This window comes from Pelodiscus sinensis, chromosome 8, assembly GCF_052426305.1.
Source record: "Pelodiscus sinensis isolate ZL-2025 chromosome 8, ASM5242630v1, whole genome shotgun sequence".
NCBI classification, from domain to species: Eukaryota; Metazoa; Chordata; order Testudines; family Trionychidae; genus Pelodiscus; species Pelodiscus sinensis.
The window spans coordinates 42,051,532-42,069,184 of NC_143059.1; the positions used below are offsets into that span (position 1 = coordinate 42,051,532).

Sequence of the window (17,653 nt, forward strand, 5' to 3'; positions counted from 1 at the left end):
AAGTTTAAGAAAAATTTTGGAAATGAGGTCCAATAGTAGATGGATTAGGGACTAAATCTTATGGGGTTCCAGAGGCTTCTGTATAGATTGTTTAGGTCACTCTTTTTATCTACCTAAGGGGAGTCAGTGCTCAGTCTAGATCAGTGGTCTCTAACCTTTTTATACCCAAGATCACTTTTTAAATGACAGACCAAGCCAAGATCTACCGCCCCACCCCTTCCTTGAAGCCCCACCCTCTCTATTCTCCTCTTCTCCATCACTTGCTATCCCCAATCCTTATACTGCTACTTAAAAAAACAAAATTCCCACCATTCCTCGCAGCTACTCACCTGTGCTGTTGCTCGGTGAGCTGCTCCTCAAATGAGGAAATCTAATGTAAATGTACTGTGCAGGCACGCAGTTCAGAGACGGCTCAAGAGCTACTCTTAGCGCCTCCGAGATCTACCAGCAGATCACGATCTACTGGTTGGTGACCACGGGTCTAGATGATACCATGGTAGATGCTTAGTTTTGCAGTTCTCAAACTTTGGATTTGTGTCTCCAGAGATAACATACTTGTTAACAGCAAAAATGTTCATTCATTCATAAATAAATAGATGTGAGAAACAACAGACAAAGTCAATCCCTTATCTCTCTCTAAAAGTGCAAAGTTTCAAAAAGTTCAATTAATATAAAATTGTTGGGGGCAGAATAGATCTGGATAAGGAGAAGAAGGCTGCAGATAAATGTGAGAAGGGAGGGACAGACAATAGAAACAAAAGTGAAACTGAGCAGCATATTCAAGAAGTCTTGAGGTCTTTCTGAGTGTAGCCTTCATTGATTTAAGATCTACCATACCATTCTCTCACTAGAAAAGAAAACCTATGATGGCAGCAGGCTGTAAAAGGGACTCAGTTTGGGAATATTTTAATTAAGGTCTTCTCCTGTGAGCAAGACAGGCATGTGTGCAAAATACAAACAGCGCAACAAAAATATCCAAGGCCTGGATGCTTGAATGAAACAACATCATGCGAAGTGTTCCTTCTCAGGAGGAAGCTGTGTTGAAGATGATGAAAGGTCTGAACAAGCAGGAACTTCAATGGTAAACTTTTTTATTTCATACTTCTTCCTTAAGAACTGCCTGTCTTCCTTCTGGACAATTCTTGAATTCTCATGTTTAAGCAAAAAATATACCGTATATTCCGGCATACAAGACGACCTCTGAAGTTAAAAAACATCCCCCAAAAATCGGGGGTCGTCTTGTACACCGGATGCCCCGCCGCCGGAGCCCCTCCGCGGCTTTGAAAGCCTCGGGGGAAGCCGGCGGCGGGGCATCCCGCAGACTGTTTAATTTCTTTCATTTCAAGTACATTTCTTGGCTAAGAGCTCAGTCATAGAAGTCTTCAATTTAAACCACTCCCTTTGACTAAAAAGGGAATTTTGAGTTTCTACTGCTTCTTTTGAAATCATTAGGTAGTTCTAGATGCGGTAGTTCTAGGGGCTCCGGAGGGGGGGCAGCCCATGCGCGCCTGGGATGCCCCGCCGCCGGCTTCCCCCGAGGCTTTCAAAGCCGCGGAGGGGCTCCGGCGGGGGGGCAGCCCATGCGCGCCTGGGATGCCCCCCCCCCGCCGGCTTCCCCCGAGGCTTTCAAAGCCGCGGAGGGGCTCCGGCGGGGGGGCCAGCCCATGCGCGCCTGGGATGCCCCCCCGCCGGCTTCCCCCGAGGCTTTCAAAGCTGCGGAGGGGCTCCAGCAGGTGGGGGGGGGCAGCCCAGGCGCTCCTGGCGGCTTTGCTCCCGGTGCCTCTGGTCTGCTGGGGACCATCTCCAGCAGACCAGGGACACCGGGAGCAAAGGAGGCGGAGGGGCGCTGGGGTATAAGATGAAACCCTATCTTTTAATTAAAAAGATAGGGGGTCGTCTTATACGCCCAGTCGCCCTATACGCCGGAAAATACGGTAGTTGCTATTCATTTTTTTATGCTGTTGTGATAAAATCAATAGCTAAAATAGGCAGATCTTTCTTTTACAATTTCACCTTTTCTGTAGTACTGTGTGTCAGTTAATGCAATGGGTAATACTAAATGAGCAGTATGGTAATCATAATTAAATAGCTGCATTGGCTTTTTTTTTGTTCAGGAGAATCCATTGTCAACATACAAGATTCTGAAGGCTATCCACCTTCAAGATCACCTTCATTTTCTATAGTTTCAGAGTTATCTGCCAATAGTAGGGTTTCAGTCACATCGTGTATGTCACAGTCACAGTAGCAAAATGAAAAAAAACGAGAAAAAAACCCACTCCATCATCCAGAAACAGCCATAGATAAGTTTGTGATAAGCACCAGCAGATTACAAAAAGAGGTACAGTAACTGATGAAAAAAATGACCGCTTTATTTATGCAACAAACTCTCCTTTCTGTATGACTGAAAACCCATATTTCATTAACGTGGTTCAGTCATTAAGACCAGGGTACAGTCCACCCAACAGAGCAGATGTCACAGGCAAATTACTGGATAAAGTGTAGGAATGAGAAATTGCACAGCGTTCAAAAAGTTTAGAGGTTAAAGTTGTTAACCTGAATCTTGATGGGAGGGAGCAAAGTCCACAATGATCCTCTTTTATGTGCTTGTGTGACAACAGAAGAAGGAAATGTCTTCCTTGGAGAAACAATTGATACATCAGGAAATACACAACAGAATACTTACAAGAAGTAGCACTAAAAACTAAAAGTAACTGAAAAATAATTCATGTGTCTAGTACAAAGCTTGGTCATAGATAAGGCAGCAAATATATCCAACATAAGAAATTTAGAAGAGAGTCCCATTTGGTTGCAGTGCTCATTTGATGCAACTCTGAGCCAAAGACTTCAGTGTTCCAGAAAAAAAGGCTATTGCTGCTGAAATTGCAAAATGCTTCAACAACCACCATTCCACAGCAGCTGCTCTGAAAAAAGTGGGAGGAACCTAGCTCACTGTCCCACAAGACGTGCAATGGAACTCAGTATTAGATAGTTGAGCACTACATCAAGAACTGGCCTAATCCGATGACAGTTTGTGAACAAAACTGTGAAAAAATAGATGGCACTATCACAAGCAAAATTCTCAACATTGGGCTTAAGAGAAATGTTGAACACACACACACCCTGGGTACTCTGAAGCCTATTTCAGGAGCACTGAACAAAATACAGGAAAATGGCAGTTTTATTACTAATGCTGTTGAAAATTAGAAGGAACTGAATCAGATCTTAAAAAGAGAAATATGAAATGACAAGCATTAAAAAACCAAATGGTACAAGCACTGTCTCCAGCTCATTGGCTGTGTCTACACTGGCCACATAACACATAATAGCTATGGAAATGAGAGAAGTCAGAATAGGGAAATGCGCGGGGGATTTAAATATCCCCCGCGGGATTTAAATAAACATGGCCGCCGCTTTTTTCCGGCTTGGGGAAAAGCCAGAAAAGAGCGTCCAGACTGGCGTGATCCTCTGGAATAAAGCCCTATTCCGGAGGATCTCTTATTCCTACTTGCAAGAATAAATTATTTAAATCCCCCGCGCATTTCCTTATTCTGACTTCTCTCATATCCATAGCTATTACGGGTTATGTGGCCAGTGTAGACACAGCCATTGTCTTGCAAATATTCTCAATATGATATACCAGCATCAAACTAACTCCTCAAGAAGAGGAATTGGCTTTGACATGGGCATCCAGCAATCATCTCTCCATAACAACAACTACAATAAACTTCTCAGCTAAGGGTGAACAATTTAAGAAATGTATGTTTCCTAATGAGACTGTGGAAGTGATAAACTCACTTTTAACAACAGTTGCTTCTTCTGCTGGTGTAGAAAGATTACTTTCTTCCTCGGGACTAATTCATTCCAAATTGAGAAATCGTTTTGGACTTGAAAAAGCAGGAAAGTTTGTTTTTCTTTTCCTGATTATAAACAAACAGGAAAATGAAGGTGAAGATGAATAAATTAACTGCAGAAGCCAACATTTTAAGTTTCTCATGTTGACCTGGCTAACTCTGTCAATTTAATTTTGGTGGGTTTTTTAATATTTCATGTAACTGTTTTAGTTAAAAACAATTTTACCAAAATATATTGATTTCTTTAAAAAATTAATTAAAAAAATCATATTCCTGTTTTGTTAAAATATGATAAGATTGTTGTTTAGTTAAACAAAACAATGTGCATGTCTGCCTGGTGATGCTCTCCTCCTAATACAGCATGGCAAGAAAGTCCTCCAAATATTGATGATTACCTGTTGAATTGGAGATAGATTTTTATGAAATCACTGGGAGGTGAACTACCTGAATTACCTTTGGTAATGAAATAAACAATCATTCGGTTTCAGATTAGTTTTACAGCTCTATCAGAAAAGTTTTCAAAATTTGTATTTTGTTTAAAAATGTATACTTTCTAAAAATGATAACTACATCTATCTCTGAGTTGAAGAAAATATCTTAAGTTTATAACAACCAACAAGAATGCACTTTTATGTAGAAAACTATGATTAAATAGAGTCTTCCTGACTAGTGATTTAAATCATATCCACCCTGTCAAATACTTAATTTTAGTTTAAATGGCACTGAAATATCTTTTGAGAAAGTGCTCCTGTGTATAACCAGCAGTAGATGGACATTACAAAGATAAGAAATAAAAAAGGGCCTCTGTTGGGTTTGCTAACTTTGACATTTAAAATCTTTTGTAGAATAGAATTAACAGTTCAATAATTGCTTCTCTGACAAAACAAAATAAAAGCCATGAAATGCAAAAACAGATTTCATTAATATTCTGTGTATGAACTCAGACGACCCCAAGCCCTTTCAACAATGTTTCCAATTTCATTTAGACGGTGTAATGATGTACATTATCGAGACACAAAAAGTATTTAAAACAATTGCTTTAAAAAGGGACATCAACTTGATGGCACCTGGAGATCATTATAATTTAAAGGGAAAAAATCAGTTTGTTTACTTTTTCCATTTGTCAAAACTGTGTGTATGTAGTGGGTTTCTCTAATTTGACTATACAGGAGAATCCACTCAGCATAAACTTTGTGCAATTTTAAAAAGTCTTTGACAGCCTCCATCACAATTCACTCTGATACATCTTGAAGAGTTTTGGTATGCTTACAAAAAGTTATCAAGACTCAATATCAAGGTGCAACATGCACAGACTGACGTAAATGCAGACTTGGCTGAATGATCTAACAAAGCATCAGTCACCATTTTCTATCATAATAATTCAAATAAACATATTTTGAGCTATACAAGTGCTTAAATAACTGTAGATGAGAATAGCATCTCCTCCTGATCAGTAAAAAATAAGGTTTACAATTAATTTCAAATCAATGAAAATCAGCCTTCTTCAGAAAAATAACTAAAAATTACAAGCACAGGATTAAAATCATTTATTTATATGAAGATTTCTTGGGCCACACGCGGCTGTTAAAGGGGTAGCGGGAGGGAGGAGGTTGGGAGGGTTTTTTTGTGCTCAACAACTTCTTTCCTCGGCTCTTTGCACTGTATCCACCACTATTTTGGCTCTTTGTCTGTAACGGGTTCTGGCTTAGAGGAAGCATTGCTAAAGAGTCTTCCATGATGCACAAAACCGGGGAAAAAAAGTCAAAAATAGTTTGTGTCAAAAATACGCGTATCCTCCAAATTCATAAAGCAGCAGCAGCAAAAGACACTACAAGTTCAGTGTTTGTTTGTTTCTTCCTCTTTACAGGTCACTGTACCCATTTTGCAGTTTAACTCCTCAGCTGAATCAACTGGCACTCTCTGTCTCCCATTAGCACAGCAGTTCCCAACAACTGGTCCACAAATCAGCCTCAAACGGCTGGCTGCCGGGCTGCGGCACACTGCCAGGCCAGGCCCATGCTAGATGCTCTAGGACCAGGGCTAAGGTATACCCCCGGCACACTGCCAGCAGCTGCTGGAGCTGAAGTTGGCTATTCGCAGCAGCTCTGAGGGCAAGGGTGCAGGTACAACCTAGACCCCTGAGCTGCTGCACAGCAGCCGGCTTCAACACCAACAGCCGTTTGGACTGTTGGATGCCCGTGTTCTCTGTGAGAAGGGGAGAGGACTATGGGCTAGAGGTTAGAGAAGGGAGGGATAACTGGATTCTACCCCAGTCCAGCTGGACCCTGGCTGCCTGCCAGCCCTCAGCATGTGGGGTAGCCCTGAGAAGGCAGAGCCCAGCTCCAAGCAAGTCGGGGTGTAGGTATGTGTGATATCACCATGTCCTGTAGTGTACATGTGAGAGAGAGAGAGAAATCACGCTGGCCTGCAGAGTGTGTGTGCATGCGAGCATGAAGCTGAATTTGACCAGTTATGATGTAAATGTTGAAGAAATGAGCAAAGAGATGCAGCAGCAGAAGTCCCATTAAATAAAGTGAGTACTGTACAATGTTTAATATTATGTTTTATATTTTCAGTCATGCAAATGGTGTTAATGGCTTAAGAAAGGGAAGCATTCTTAACAGAATTCTTTTTAGTATTGTAGACATCTGCAAACTCGGATCTTAATGATTTTATGCAAATATTCAAATTTTGCATAATTAATATGCTACAGGCCACAAATAGTTTGTGAATACGTTTGCAGGTCTGTGGTATATGGGAACCACTACATTAGCACACTAATCCACACTAGAAATCATAAGGCTGAAAGTAAAGCAATTCAGGTTGTTACCATGTTGAGATTTGTCCACTGAAACAAGCTACATAATCATGACGTGATATTACATCTTGGTTCCTCTTGGTTTCTGAGGACAGGACAAGGAGTAATGGGCTTAAAGTGCAGCAAGGGAGGTTTAGATTGGACATTAGGAAAAAATTCCTAACTGTCAGGGTGGTCAAATATTGGAATAAATTGCCAAGGGAGGTGGTGGAATCTCCCTCTCTGGAGGTATTTAAGAACAGGTTGGATAGACCTGTCAGGGATGGTGTAGACGGAGCTTGGTCCTGCCTTGAAGGTGGGGGGCTGGACTCGATGACCTCTCGAAGTCCCTTCCAGTCCTATGATTCTATGATCTGGATGCAGGGCTGCAATGAGCCTCCAAAACGTGTTTCAGGACTTATGTATAACACTAAAGGACCAATTTTATCAGAAGCAAAATAAGAAACACTAGTGATACAAGAAGAGAAATCTAGATTTAGAAGATACTGAAGTACAGATGGACATATCCCATTGATTGAGAGCCTGTTCTGATTTGGATTTGCAATGTTCTCCCAGATCTGTTTTTCATAATGTTCTTCTTTTCTCAGTCACAGTAATTCCACCATCCTTGTCTCCTGTCTCCTTTACATCTCACAACCATGCTGTTATTTACCTTGACACTGCTCCCTCTCAGTAGCTCCAAAATCCAACTCTTTTTATTCCTGCTTCCAAAACCCTTGATTGTCTCTTGCCTATCTTACTACAGCCTCCCTGACAATCTGCCTAGACTACAACCTTCTCTCTGGCTGACAACTTGAATTTTGCACTCTTCCATCCTATCCAAAAGGAAGACACCAAATGTATCTGCCTTTCTCTTTCCTACCACCTCACCCTGGTCCTTCTACATCAAACGGCTAATTCTCACCTTAAAGGGTGTACATAACTGCTCCTGCATCACATTAGAGAGGCCAGGTTTACACTAGATCTGACAGCTCAGATCATTACCACTGAAGGTGCTAACAGCTCCCTGAGTGGTATCCTTCCTGTTTTAGGAATCTATCTATTGACTTTGATTTTTATTTGCTTAGGTTTAAGTACCCATTCTCCAGATACTTAATGATGCTCTGTCTCCCACCCCCTCCCTTTTTCTTTCTCTCCCCCCTCCCCTTCCCCTCTCCTATTTATTTCGAGTTTTCATATCCCCAGTCATCTGAAGTGGCTGTGCCCACGAAACCTCATGTTACCATCTACATGTTTCGTTAGTCTACCAGACCATTTGTTGTTTTTTCTGTAACAGACTAACTCAGCTACCCCCTGAAGCTCAGATTAAGGTATGCAAATCTAGCTCTGTATTCTACATAGCTGGAGTCAGCTTACCTTAAACCAAATTTGGCAGCATCCCCACTAAGGATGTTAAATTGTGATTATCTAGCTAATCAGGTAGTTGATACAATTTGTATCAATTAAATGATTAGTCGATAAGAGCCACTTTGCAGAGCTGCAGCAGGGGTAGCTCTCAGAGATGTCTCATGCCAGGACTGAGCAGTCCCAGCTTGCACTGGCTCCACGAGCCACCCGCCCTGCGGCTCTGCATTTTAAATGTAGTAAGAGCAGCTGGGATCTTACTACATTTAAAATGCAGTGGCACAGAGTCCCAGACCAGCGCGAACCAGTACTGTTCAGTACTGGCTTGCGCCGAGTCAGGCAGTCCCTGTTCATGGCAGCCAGGGTAGGCCGTGGTCAGGGGCTACTGCTGGAGCAGCCTCCCCTATCCCTCTGTGCTGCTTCAGATAGCAGCCACGGGAGGGGGGAAGGGAGGAAGGTGGCACCATGGAGATTGTGATAAGGGGAACCAGCTTTTAAGCAGGCTCCCCCCAGGACTGGCTCCTGTTTCCTCCCCACCTTCCTGCCCCTCATACAGAGGGTGCAAGGTGTGGGAAGCAAGTTGTTGATACTCCACTGTTATCTGACTACTTACTAACATCCATAGTCACCACAGCATACCTTACCCCTTGCAAAAGGAGGAGTACCTGTTGAGGCACCCTCTGATTTTGATTTAGCGCATATTAACTAGACTCGCTAAATTGATCTTCCAGAGTTCAATCTTCCTTTTAGTGAAGAGCCTCCATCAGTCTTCTGGTGACAACCTGTATTTCACTAATTCCAATTTCCTTAAAGATGACCCATAAAGGAGAAACACATTGGGTTTGTATCCTCTTTGCTTCCTCAAAATGAAGGCCTGGCAGATTTTTCTCAATATAAATAGTGTGTAGAAAATTAAGGAAGCATTATTTACCTCTTCACATAACACAAGAACCAGGGGTCACCAATGAAATTAATAAGCAATAGGTTTAAAACAAACATAAGGAAATAGTTCTTTACAAACTTAAAATAAACCAGGAGAAGTTATTGCCAGGGGATGCTGTCAAGACCAAAAGTACAACTGGTCTTGAAAAAAGAATTACATAAATTAATAGAGGCTAAGCCCATCAGTAGTTATTAGCCACTGTCAGAATGGTCAAACACACAGTCCCATGCTTTGGGGCTGTGTCTAGACTGCATCCCTTTTCCGTAAAAGGGATGCAAATTAGACACATCGCAATTGCAAATGAAGCGGGGATTTAAATCCCCCTCACTTCATTTGCATAAAAATGGCTGTCGCTTTTTTCTGGCTTGGAGCTTTGCCGGAAAAAAGCGCCAGTCTAGACGCGGATCTTTAGGAAAATAAAGCCTTTTCCAAAAGATCCCTTATTCCTTATTTTAAGAGAAATAAGGGATCTTTCGGAAAAGGCTTTATTTTCTGAAAGATCCACGTCTGGACTGGCACTTTTTTCTGGCAAAGCTCCGAGCCGGAAAAAAGTGGCAGCAATTGTTATGCAAATGAAGTGGGGGGGGGTATAAATCCCCGCTTCATTTGCAATTGCAATGTGTCTAATTTGCATCCCTTTTACGGAAAAGGGATGCAGTCTAGACACAGCCTAGGTGTTCTTAAACTTCTAACTGCTAGGCCTACGTAACAGTGGGTGGATCACTCAAGAAAGTGACCCGTTCTGTGCATACCCTCTGAAACATCTGGCAGTGCCACTGTCAGAAGACAGTATAATAGGGAGTGCCTCAGAAGGTATGCACAGAACAGGGCACTTTTTTGAGTGAACCACCCCTTTATCCAATGGGCTAGCAGGATCATTAATCTAATCCAGTATTTCCATTCCTATGTATCAGCTAACATCATAAATCCATTTGATTTTCTTTTGCAGGTCATCTGTTCCTCTTTTGCAGTCTTGTCCTACCTCCAAACTTTCTTCCATGAGGTCTCCTATGCCTACAGCATCCTCTATAATCCTCCTTTGTTTTTATAGCCGTTCTCAGGATGCTCTAGACACACGTGTCCCATCATCAGCTTAGTACCTAAGTAACTTACAGGCACTGATTGATTTATTCTTACAACATCCTTATAAGATAGTATTTTCCTATCATCATTATTTTAGAGAGTCAAATCTACACTAGCACTTTTATCTGTAAACCTTTTGTCAGGCAGGAATATGAAAAAAAACCTCACACCGGATCAACAGAAGCACCTGTGTGGACAGTGCTATGTTGGCAGGTAACATAGCAAGCACTGCTCATTTGGAGTGGTTTAATTATGCCAAAGAGGGAGCTCTTTCCCATCAATAAAACTACATGACAGCAGTGAAGCTGTAAGGTCTGTGGTGTAGATCAGGGGTCTCCAAACTACGGCCAGCGGGCCGGATGTGGCCCGCGAGGCCCTCTCATCCGGCCCGTGGAGACCTTTTTGTCTACGGAAAAAAAATTACGGAAATTTACGTGTATCCTGCCAAGATCAGCCGTCAACTGTTGATGTTAGGGACAACAAATCTAAAGCCAGAAATGTCTGCTATTTTGGCATCCAGGAAACAATTTCACCATTCACACTAATACAGGTGTTCATGTGTAGTGTATCAATGTGTTATTAAATAATAACTGAATAAAATAATATTAAATAAATAATTAAAAACAACATCCATGTTTTGATTGTTTTTTATTTGGACCTCAAGTGTGTAGTCGGCCCCCGAACTGCTGTTTGATAGTTAATGCGGCCCTCGGGCTGAAAAGTTTGGAGACCCCTGGTGTAGATAAAGATGTTTAAGAGATGTATTCAAGGAGAGATAGGAAGTATGTGGCAGAGCAAGGAAGTACCCTGAAATCTTGTACATGGCAAGCCTTAACCAGAGGCAAACAAACGACCTTCCGCTTCTTTCCATAGTCTATCCCACAACTCTAACGCCACCCTCATGAAATGAGGATGAGCACTGTACAAAAACAAATTATCCCAGCACCTTACTTTCCACAAACCTCCTGGTGCCTTCTGTGAGATCATCGCTCTGAGACTCACACAGCACCTAGCTTAGTCTCTCTGGAGCTCCTGGGACACACTTAGGGGGCTGCACGCGCAGGGGAAACAATCAAACAGCCGGTGACATACACACAGGGGCTCCCGCTCCACACACGCACAACACGCTCCCCCTCCCTCCGCGTCTCCCCACCGCCCAGGCATGCTCGCAGCCCCTCACATGCTTGCTCCCGTTTCCCCCGTGCCCCCCTCGGCCCCGTACCTGTCCATGGCCTGCTGCGGCGCCAAACCCGTCTGGTCCGACATACTCCCGGGTGCGGGGACCCCGGAGGCCCCGCCGCCGCCGCGATCTCGGGAGGAGCCGACGGCCTAATACTGGGCCCGGAGCCTCCTCTCCCCGCGCAGCTCCGCCAGGCCTCCCTCAGCAGGCGGGGGACGGGCAGGCCGCTCAGGCGCCACGGGCCCTGCTGACTGCTATCGGGTCCGGGCCGCTGGCTCCATACGCTGCGCGGCCTGAGTAAGCAGAAAGGGGCGGGGGGGAGGGGGCGGCACCTCTGTGAGGTAAGACCAGGCACGTCCCCTCCCCCGCGCGTCAGAGTGCCAGGGAAAAAGGGCGCCCGGCGCACCATGGGAGATGTAGTCCCCGCCTCTGCCGCTACGGAGGGGATTTAAAGGCCCCCGGGGTGCGCGTGGCGGCTGCTGCTACCGCTCCCCGGTGTCGCGTGCGGGGCAGGTGGGCGCTGCCTTCGAAGGGGGACGCGGCGGGATGGCCGCACTTGCTGCGGGAAAGGTCAGCACCCTGTCCCGTCCCCTCCCCTCCCCCGCGGGGCTTCTCTCCGGTTAGCGCCTCCTTCCCCTGACAGCCTGTGGGCGGGGAAGAGCAGAAATTCCCTTTCGCTCTTCTCCTTCCCTCCTGGAGAAATGGCAGCTCCGCGCTAGTCCCCTCCTGCGGCCCGTGGGTATACGGACTGGTTGCGTTGCGTGGGGAACAAGACTGCAGCTTCCTTCCCCCACTACCGCATTGTAAACTTGCAGCCGCCCTGTCGCCCCTTCCCCAGGATACTGGGCGTCCTCGTCTCTCTCCCGTGTGACATGAACAGGTGCTGACATTGTGCCTTGTCTTCCAAAACAGTCTTTGCTCCCTCCTCCCCCGAGATCTCCCTCCCTGAAAAGGGTCTTTAGTTCTTCATGAGTTAGTGAGAAAGGGATTTGTCCTGAGTACTCGACTTTTAGTTTATCACGCTGCTTAGGTGGGTGGTAATTTACATGATTCAAGTGAAATTACTAAATATGCAGGAGGGGTTTTTTTGGGGGGGAGGTTATTGCCAATAAGGAATAACTCCCCCCCCCCCCCCCCCTTGATAGGGCTTGTAGTAAGGCAAGGGCCTAAAATATAAGTCTATGTAGCACGGGTCTGGTTTGAGCCCTGAGGCCAGGCTAATAATGGTCAAGACCTGGCTAATATAAAGTAAAGCTAAGCTGTGAGCAAGAAGGCCCCTACTCTCAGAACTTGACATGAGCAGGGCTAATACTGTAAAAAATTATTGATAATAGGCACAGGTGGTCATAAGTTAAAAGAAACAAAAAACAGGACTATGTAGCACTTTAAAGACTAACAAGATGGTTTATTAGGTGATGAGCTTTCGTGGGCCAGACCCACTTCCTCAGATCAAATAGTGGAAGAAAATTGTCACAACCATATATACCAAAGGATACAATTTAAAAAAATGAACACATATGAAAAGGACAGTTAAAAGCACATTCCAAAAGGATGGCAATACCACCTGGTTAAAAGGACCTTGGTACCCCCTACTCCTCACAGATACTGACCCAAGTTCAGGAAAGAGTCTAAAATGATAGCATGATGGGTAGAGATGTTCTAATGTAACCAGAGCAGGCCTGTGTGCTTTTTTGTAAATGTGGGCCTCAAGGGTGTGAATGCACTTAAGTGGGAAATCAGCCTACCAGAGTATAGGGGAGGGAGGCTTGGGCAGCACGTTGCTCCTGCTTTCACCTAGCCATCCAGAGCATGCTTACTTGGGGGACCGTAAAGGGGAGTGCTTTCGTACCCTTTGCGCACATACCCTTGCATATGGGCCTGCAGAGGTGCACGGTGATGGATGGTATGTAAGTTATGTCACGGCTACATTTCTATTACTAAGTTATGTCAGAGGATGGCAAAGTGATGCATTAGGAGTGTTGTGTAACCTGTTTGTACCTGTATATAAAATGGTGTCTTGAAGTATCTATGTTTGTTTGACCTAGGTGGCAGTGATGGATTTGCATGCCACTGACTGAGTCATGTCCATTGTCAGGAGGTACATATATGTAGTGGTTCAGTAGAGTCTACTGACCACTATTACTGTACTTCCATGGTCACCAACCGGTAGATCGCAATCTACCGGTCGATCTCAGGGGCTCTAAGAGTCGTTCTTGAGCCCTCTTTGAACTGCGTGCCTGCGCAGTACATTTAAATTTGATTTCCTCATTTGAGGAGCAGCTACTCACCGAGCAACAACACAGGTGAGTAGCTGTGCGGAATGGTGGGAGCTGGGATGTCGGGAGGGCTAAAACACCCCGGGCAGCTGGATGTGGCTTTCAGCTGAAAGAGGCTGCCCTGTGCTCCAGCTGATCGGGCGGCTTCTCCTCTGCGCCTGCCCACTTGGAGCGTGGGGCACCCTGGCTGAGCGCCGTGGCCAGCTGGCCAGGCAGCTGCTTCTCTTCGCTCCAGCCCGGCTGCCCTGTGCTCAGCCAGGGAAGCTTGCTCCAGCACAGCTGGAGCTAGGCGCAGCCTCCCTGGACTGAGTGCAGGGCAGCCTGGAGGGAGCGTGGGACGGAGGGTTCCCTCCATGGCTGGTGTAGGGAACTCCCTGCCCCCAACCTTGTTCCCTCTCCCCCACCCCAAACCTGTCCCATGCCCTCCTGCCCCCCTGTTCCCTCTCCCTTGCCCCCCCCGCCCCACTGCAGAAACCTGCCCCCCAGCACCCTGCCCCCCTGCAGAAACCAGTTCCCTCTGGCACCTTGTTCCCTACTGCAGAAACCTGTCCCCCTGCTCCTCTCTGCAGAAACCTGTCCCTCCCCAGCAGCCTGTCCTTCTGGCACCCCCCCCCTCTTCCCTGCCCCCATTGGCACCCTGTTCCCTGCCCCAGAACCCACTAGCACCCTGCCCCAGTACTGTGTCCCCTGCTCCCGAATGACTTTTCTATGGGTCGGTGACCCCTGACTCAAGGCAGGTTCCTTGCCATTCTCATAAATAAAGACAATGCAGAAACTTTTTGTGTTTAACATAGTATTTTATTTAAAAATGAAGCCTGGCCAACAAGCCCCCAATTGGGGCCAAGCCCCCATCTGGCCACAACCACTCCTGCATTTCCCCAGATCCTAGATCTGAGCCTATCAAACACTGGAATCCCCTGCCCTGAGCCCCTCACATACCCCAACCCAAATTCCTGCACCCTCACATCCACAAGCCTGTGGCTTGCTTAGTACCCCAACACTGCCCGGCCTGGAGCCCCCTCCCCGAGCCAGTGTCCCCTTCTCCACCTCCTCCTGCATCCAGATTTCCTCCTAAAGCTTGCACCTCTCACCCCTTCCCACACCCAAATCCCTCATTCCCACCCCAGAGACTACACATCCTGTCTCAACCCAGCGAGGGTCCAGCTAGACTGCATGAGTTTTTCAGGATTCTGGAGCTATCCCAGAAAAACTCTTCTGCATCCAGGGTTGTGTTTGTTCTTCCGCTTTTTTAGTGGAAGAGCAAACATGAACTTTCCGTCACCCCTATATTCCTCTTTCCACAAGGAATAAGGTGGCTTCCAAAAGAAGGGGTTTTTTTCTGACATTTGGTCCAGTCTAGACAGGCCAAATGTTGGAAAAACCTCTTCCTACAGAAGAATTTAAAAAAAAAAAAAAAGCAGCAGCAGTATAAGGATTGGGGATAGCAAGTGATGGAGAAGAGGAGAATAGAGAGGGTGGGGCTTCAAGGAAGGGGCGGGGTGGTAGATCTTGGCTTGGTCTGTCATTTAAAAAGTGAACTTGGGTGTAAAAAGGTTGGAAACCACTGCTGTACTTGGTTTGACCATACACCTGGCCAGGCACCTTTGATCCTTATTTGATTTTTGTGGTTTTTTGTGGACTCTCTCGGAGTCTGCTGTGGTGGCTTTTTGAGCAAGCCGATATGATACACAGAGGAGCACATGCACGCAGCTGAACGGCTATCATCATTGAAGGAGCAGGAGACCTATCTGAATACCACACCTGTAAATCCTGACTACTACAGGGCTCACGCTGGAAAAATCTCACGTATCTGTACTATGAGGAACAAATGAGAGATGCCCAGAAGGAATCTGGAAATGGTTCAACTTTTTATGTTTTAGCTTGTAGGTATACTTTCTCATGGAGGAAAAACGAGTCCTTTATAAAAAGTCATCCTAGCATCATAGAATATACATATTTCTCTAGATGAGGCTGACACACCATCTCTATATTCACAAAATCTCTCCATTCTTCCTTCCTTTCGATCTTGTATTCTCAACTCTCACTTCTTTACTGATCTAGGAAGATCTTACACTGTGTCACTTTGGCCTAGAGCAGTGGTTCTTAAAATATCTGTTGAAGCCCCAAAGTGGTTTGTGATGCTATTTTAATGGAATCATCATGGCTGGTGTTGGACTTGTTGGGGCCTGGGCTGAAGCCAAAATCCTAGCTCTGCCACCCAGGGCTTATGCCTGAGGGGCTTATGCCGTGGCTGCAAGGCTCAAATTATAGCCCCTTTGCCCAGGGCAAGAGTCCCCTCAAGCTTCAGCTTTAGTCCCCTTACTGGTTTCCCTCCACCCCAAGCACCAGGGGTTGGGCTTTAGCTTTGCCACCCGCATGACAGTGGGGCATAGATTTCAACCCCTTTCTAAAGGACATGTAATTTTTGTTAGAAAGGGGTGGCAATGCAATGAACTTTGAGAAAAATCTGGCCTGGGATGGCCAGACATCCCTTTAACTTCAGTGGATGTGTTTCACTAATATAATTACATGTGTACAGGCACAAGTTTTCTAAACAGCTATGTTAATATCATTTAAGTAATATTTTATTGATATGAACAGTATTTCCACATCAGTTCTGGTCAGCTAATGCTTCGTTAATTTAGTCCATAAATCTAGGTTGTAGAGTAAGTGTGAAAACAATTTTGTAAGGCCCTATGTATTAATGTCACTAGCTTCTGTGCCCAATGATTAACTCACAATGTATAGGACAGGCCTTTTTGATAAAAGTCCATTAAATGCTTCTCTGGTATATTTCTACATTTTTTTTTGTGCAAGGAAGATCTTTGGATTACTACCAGCTGTCTGTACTGTGATCTGTTTATACTTCTCAACAAACACCTTAAATAAATTTCTCTAAACCTGAGACTCCCCATTTCTTTTAAGGTATTGTATGCACTCTGCTGAATTTTAGATTACATTGTTTTTTCCAGTAAGTTACTATGGAATGTAAAGTGGCTAGCAATATTAATAGAAGAGTTCAAAACAGTTGTCTTATCACTTTCTCCCAAACTTATGCACACTAGATATTTATTACAGATGTGATGAAATAAGTGAAATTTTATTTATCCTCGTATCGAAAAGTTCTCTTTTATTATGATTTAATACTAGCATTTTAAAACTAATAAAAGAAAGTTCTTCACACAGCGTGTAGTCAACTTGTGGAACTCCTTGCCAGAGGAGGCTGTGAAGGCTAGGACTATAACAGAGTTTAAAAAGAAGCTAGATAATTGCATGGAGGTTAGGTCCATAAAAGGCTATTAGCCAGGGGATATAATTGGTGTCCCAGGCCTCTGTTTGTCAGAGGCTGGAGAGGGATGGCAGGAGACAAATGGCTTGATCGTTATACAGGACTATGTAGCACTTTAAAGACTAACAAGATGGTTTATTAGATGATGAGCTTTCATGGGCCAGACCCACTTCCTCAGATCAAATAGTGGAAGAAAATAGTCACAACCATATATACCAAAGGATACAATTTAAAAAAATTGAACACATATGAAAAGGACAAATCACATTTCAGAACAGAAGGGGGGGGGGGGAGTGTGGAAAAGGTAAATAGCTCACAGACATTTACCTTTTCCACAGTTCCCCCACCCCCCTTCTGTTCTGAAATGTGATTTGTCCTTTTCATATGTGTTCAATTTTTTTTAATTGTATCCTTTGGTATATATGGTTGTGACTATTTTCTTCCACTATTTGATCTGAGGAAGTGGGTCTGGCCCATGAAAGCTCATCATCTAATAAACCATCTTGTTAGTCTTTAAAGTGCTACATAGTCCTGTATTTTGTTTCAGCTACACCAGACTAACACGGCTACATTTCTATCACTATTCGGCTTGATCATTGTTTTTGGTCCACCCTCTCTGGGTCACCTGGTGCTGGCCACTGTCGGCAGACAGGATACTGGGCTAGATGGACCTTTGGTCTGACGCAGTATGGCCACTCTTATGTTCTTATCTGTCCCTGTAAAAAATAGATGACAGAGCAAAGCTCTTAGTGGACTTAGTGGAGTCTTTGGCTCTTCCCTTCCTGTATATAGAAACTTCTGGTGGGGTAAGGGTGTGATTTTTGTTATACTCTTTATTTTTGTCTTGTGGTAATGTTTGTAAATGTCAT

The 17,653-nt window shown here is 44.7% G+C and overlaps 2 protein-coding genes across 7 annotated transcripts in view; one reads left to right on the plus strand and one right to left on the minus strand.

Annotated features, from left to right (window-relative positions):
* Nucleotides 1–11,552, minus strand: part of MARCHF5 (membrane associated ring-CH-type finger 5) — a 65,752-nt gene extending 54,200 nt beyond the window's left edge. The window contains exon 1 of the mRNA XM_075935189.2: nucleotides 11,262–11,552. Within this exon, the coding sequence (XP_075791304.1) occupies nucleotides 11,262–11,305 (44 nt within the window). The 5' untranslated portion in view covers nucleotides 11,306–11,552. The remainder of the gene's footprint in view (nucleotides 1–11,261) is intronic.
* A 59-nt stretch (nucleotides 11,553–11,611) lies between these two features.
* The window catches only part of CPEB3 (cytoplasmic polyadenylation element binding protein 3), a 188,395-nt gene continuing 182,353 nt past the window's right edge, over nucleotides 11,612–17,653 (plus strand). For all 6 annotated transcript variants that reach the window (XM_075935182.2, XM_089780173.1, XM_089780174.1 and 3 more), the window contains exon 1: nucleotides 11,612–11,789. The gene's annotated coding sequence lies outside the window, so the exon portion shown is untranslated. The remainder of the gene's footprint in view (nucleotides 11,790–17,653) is intronic.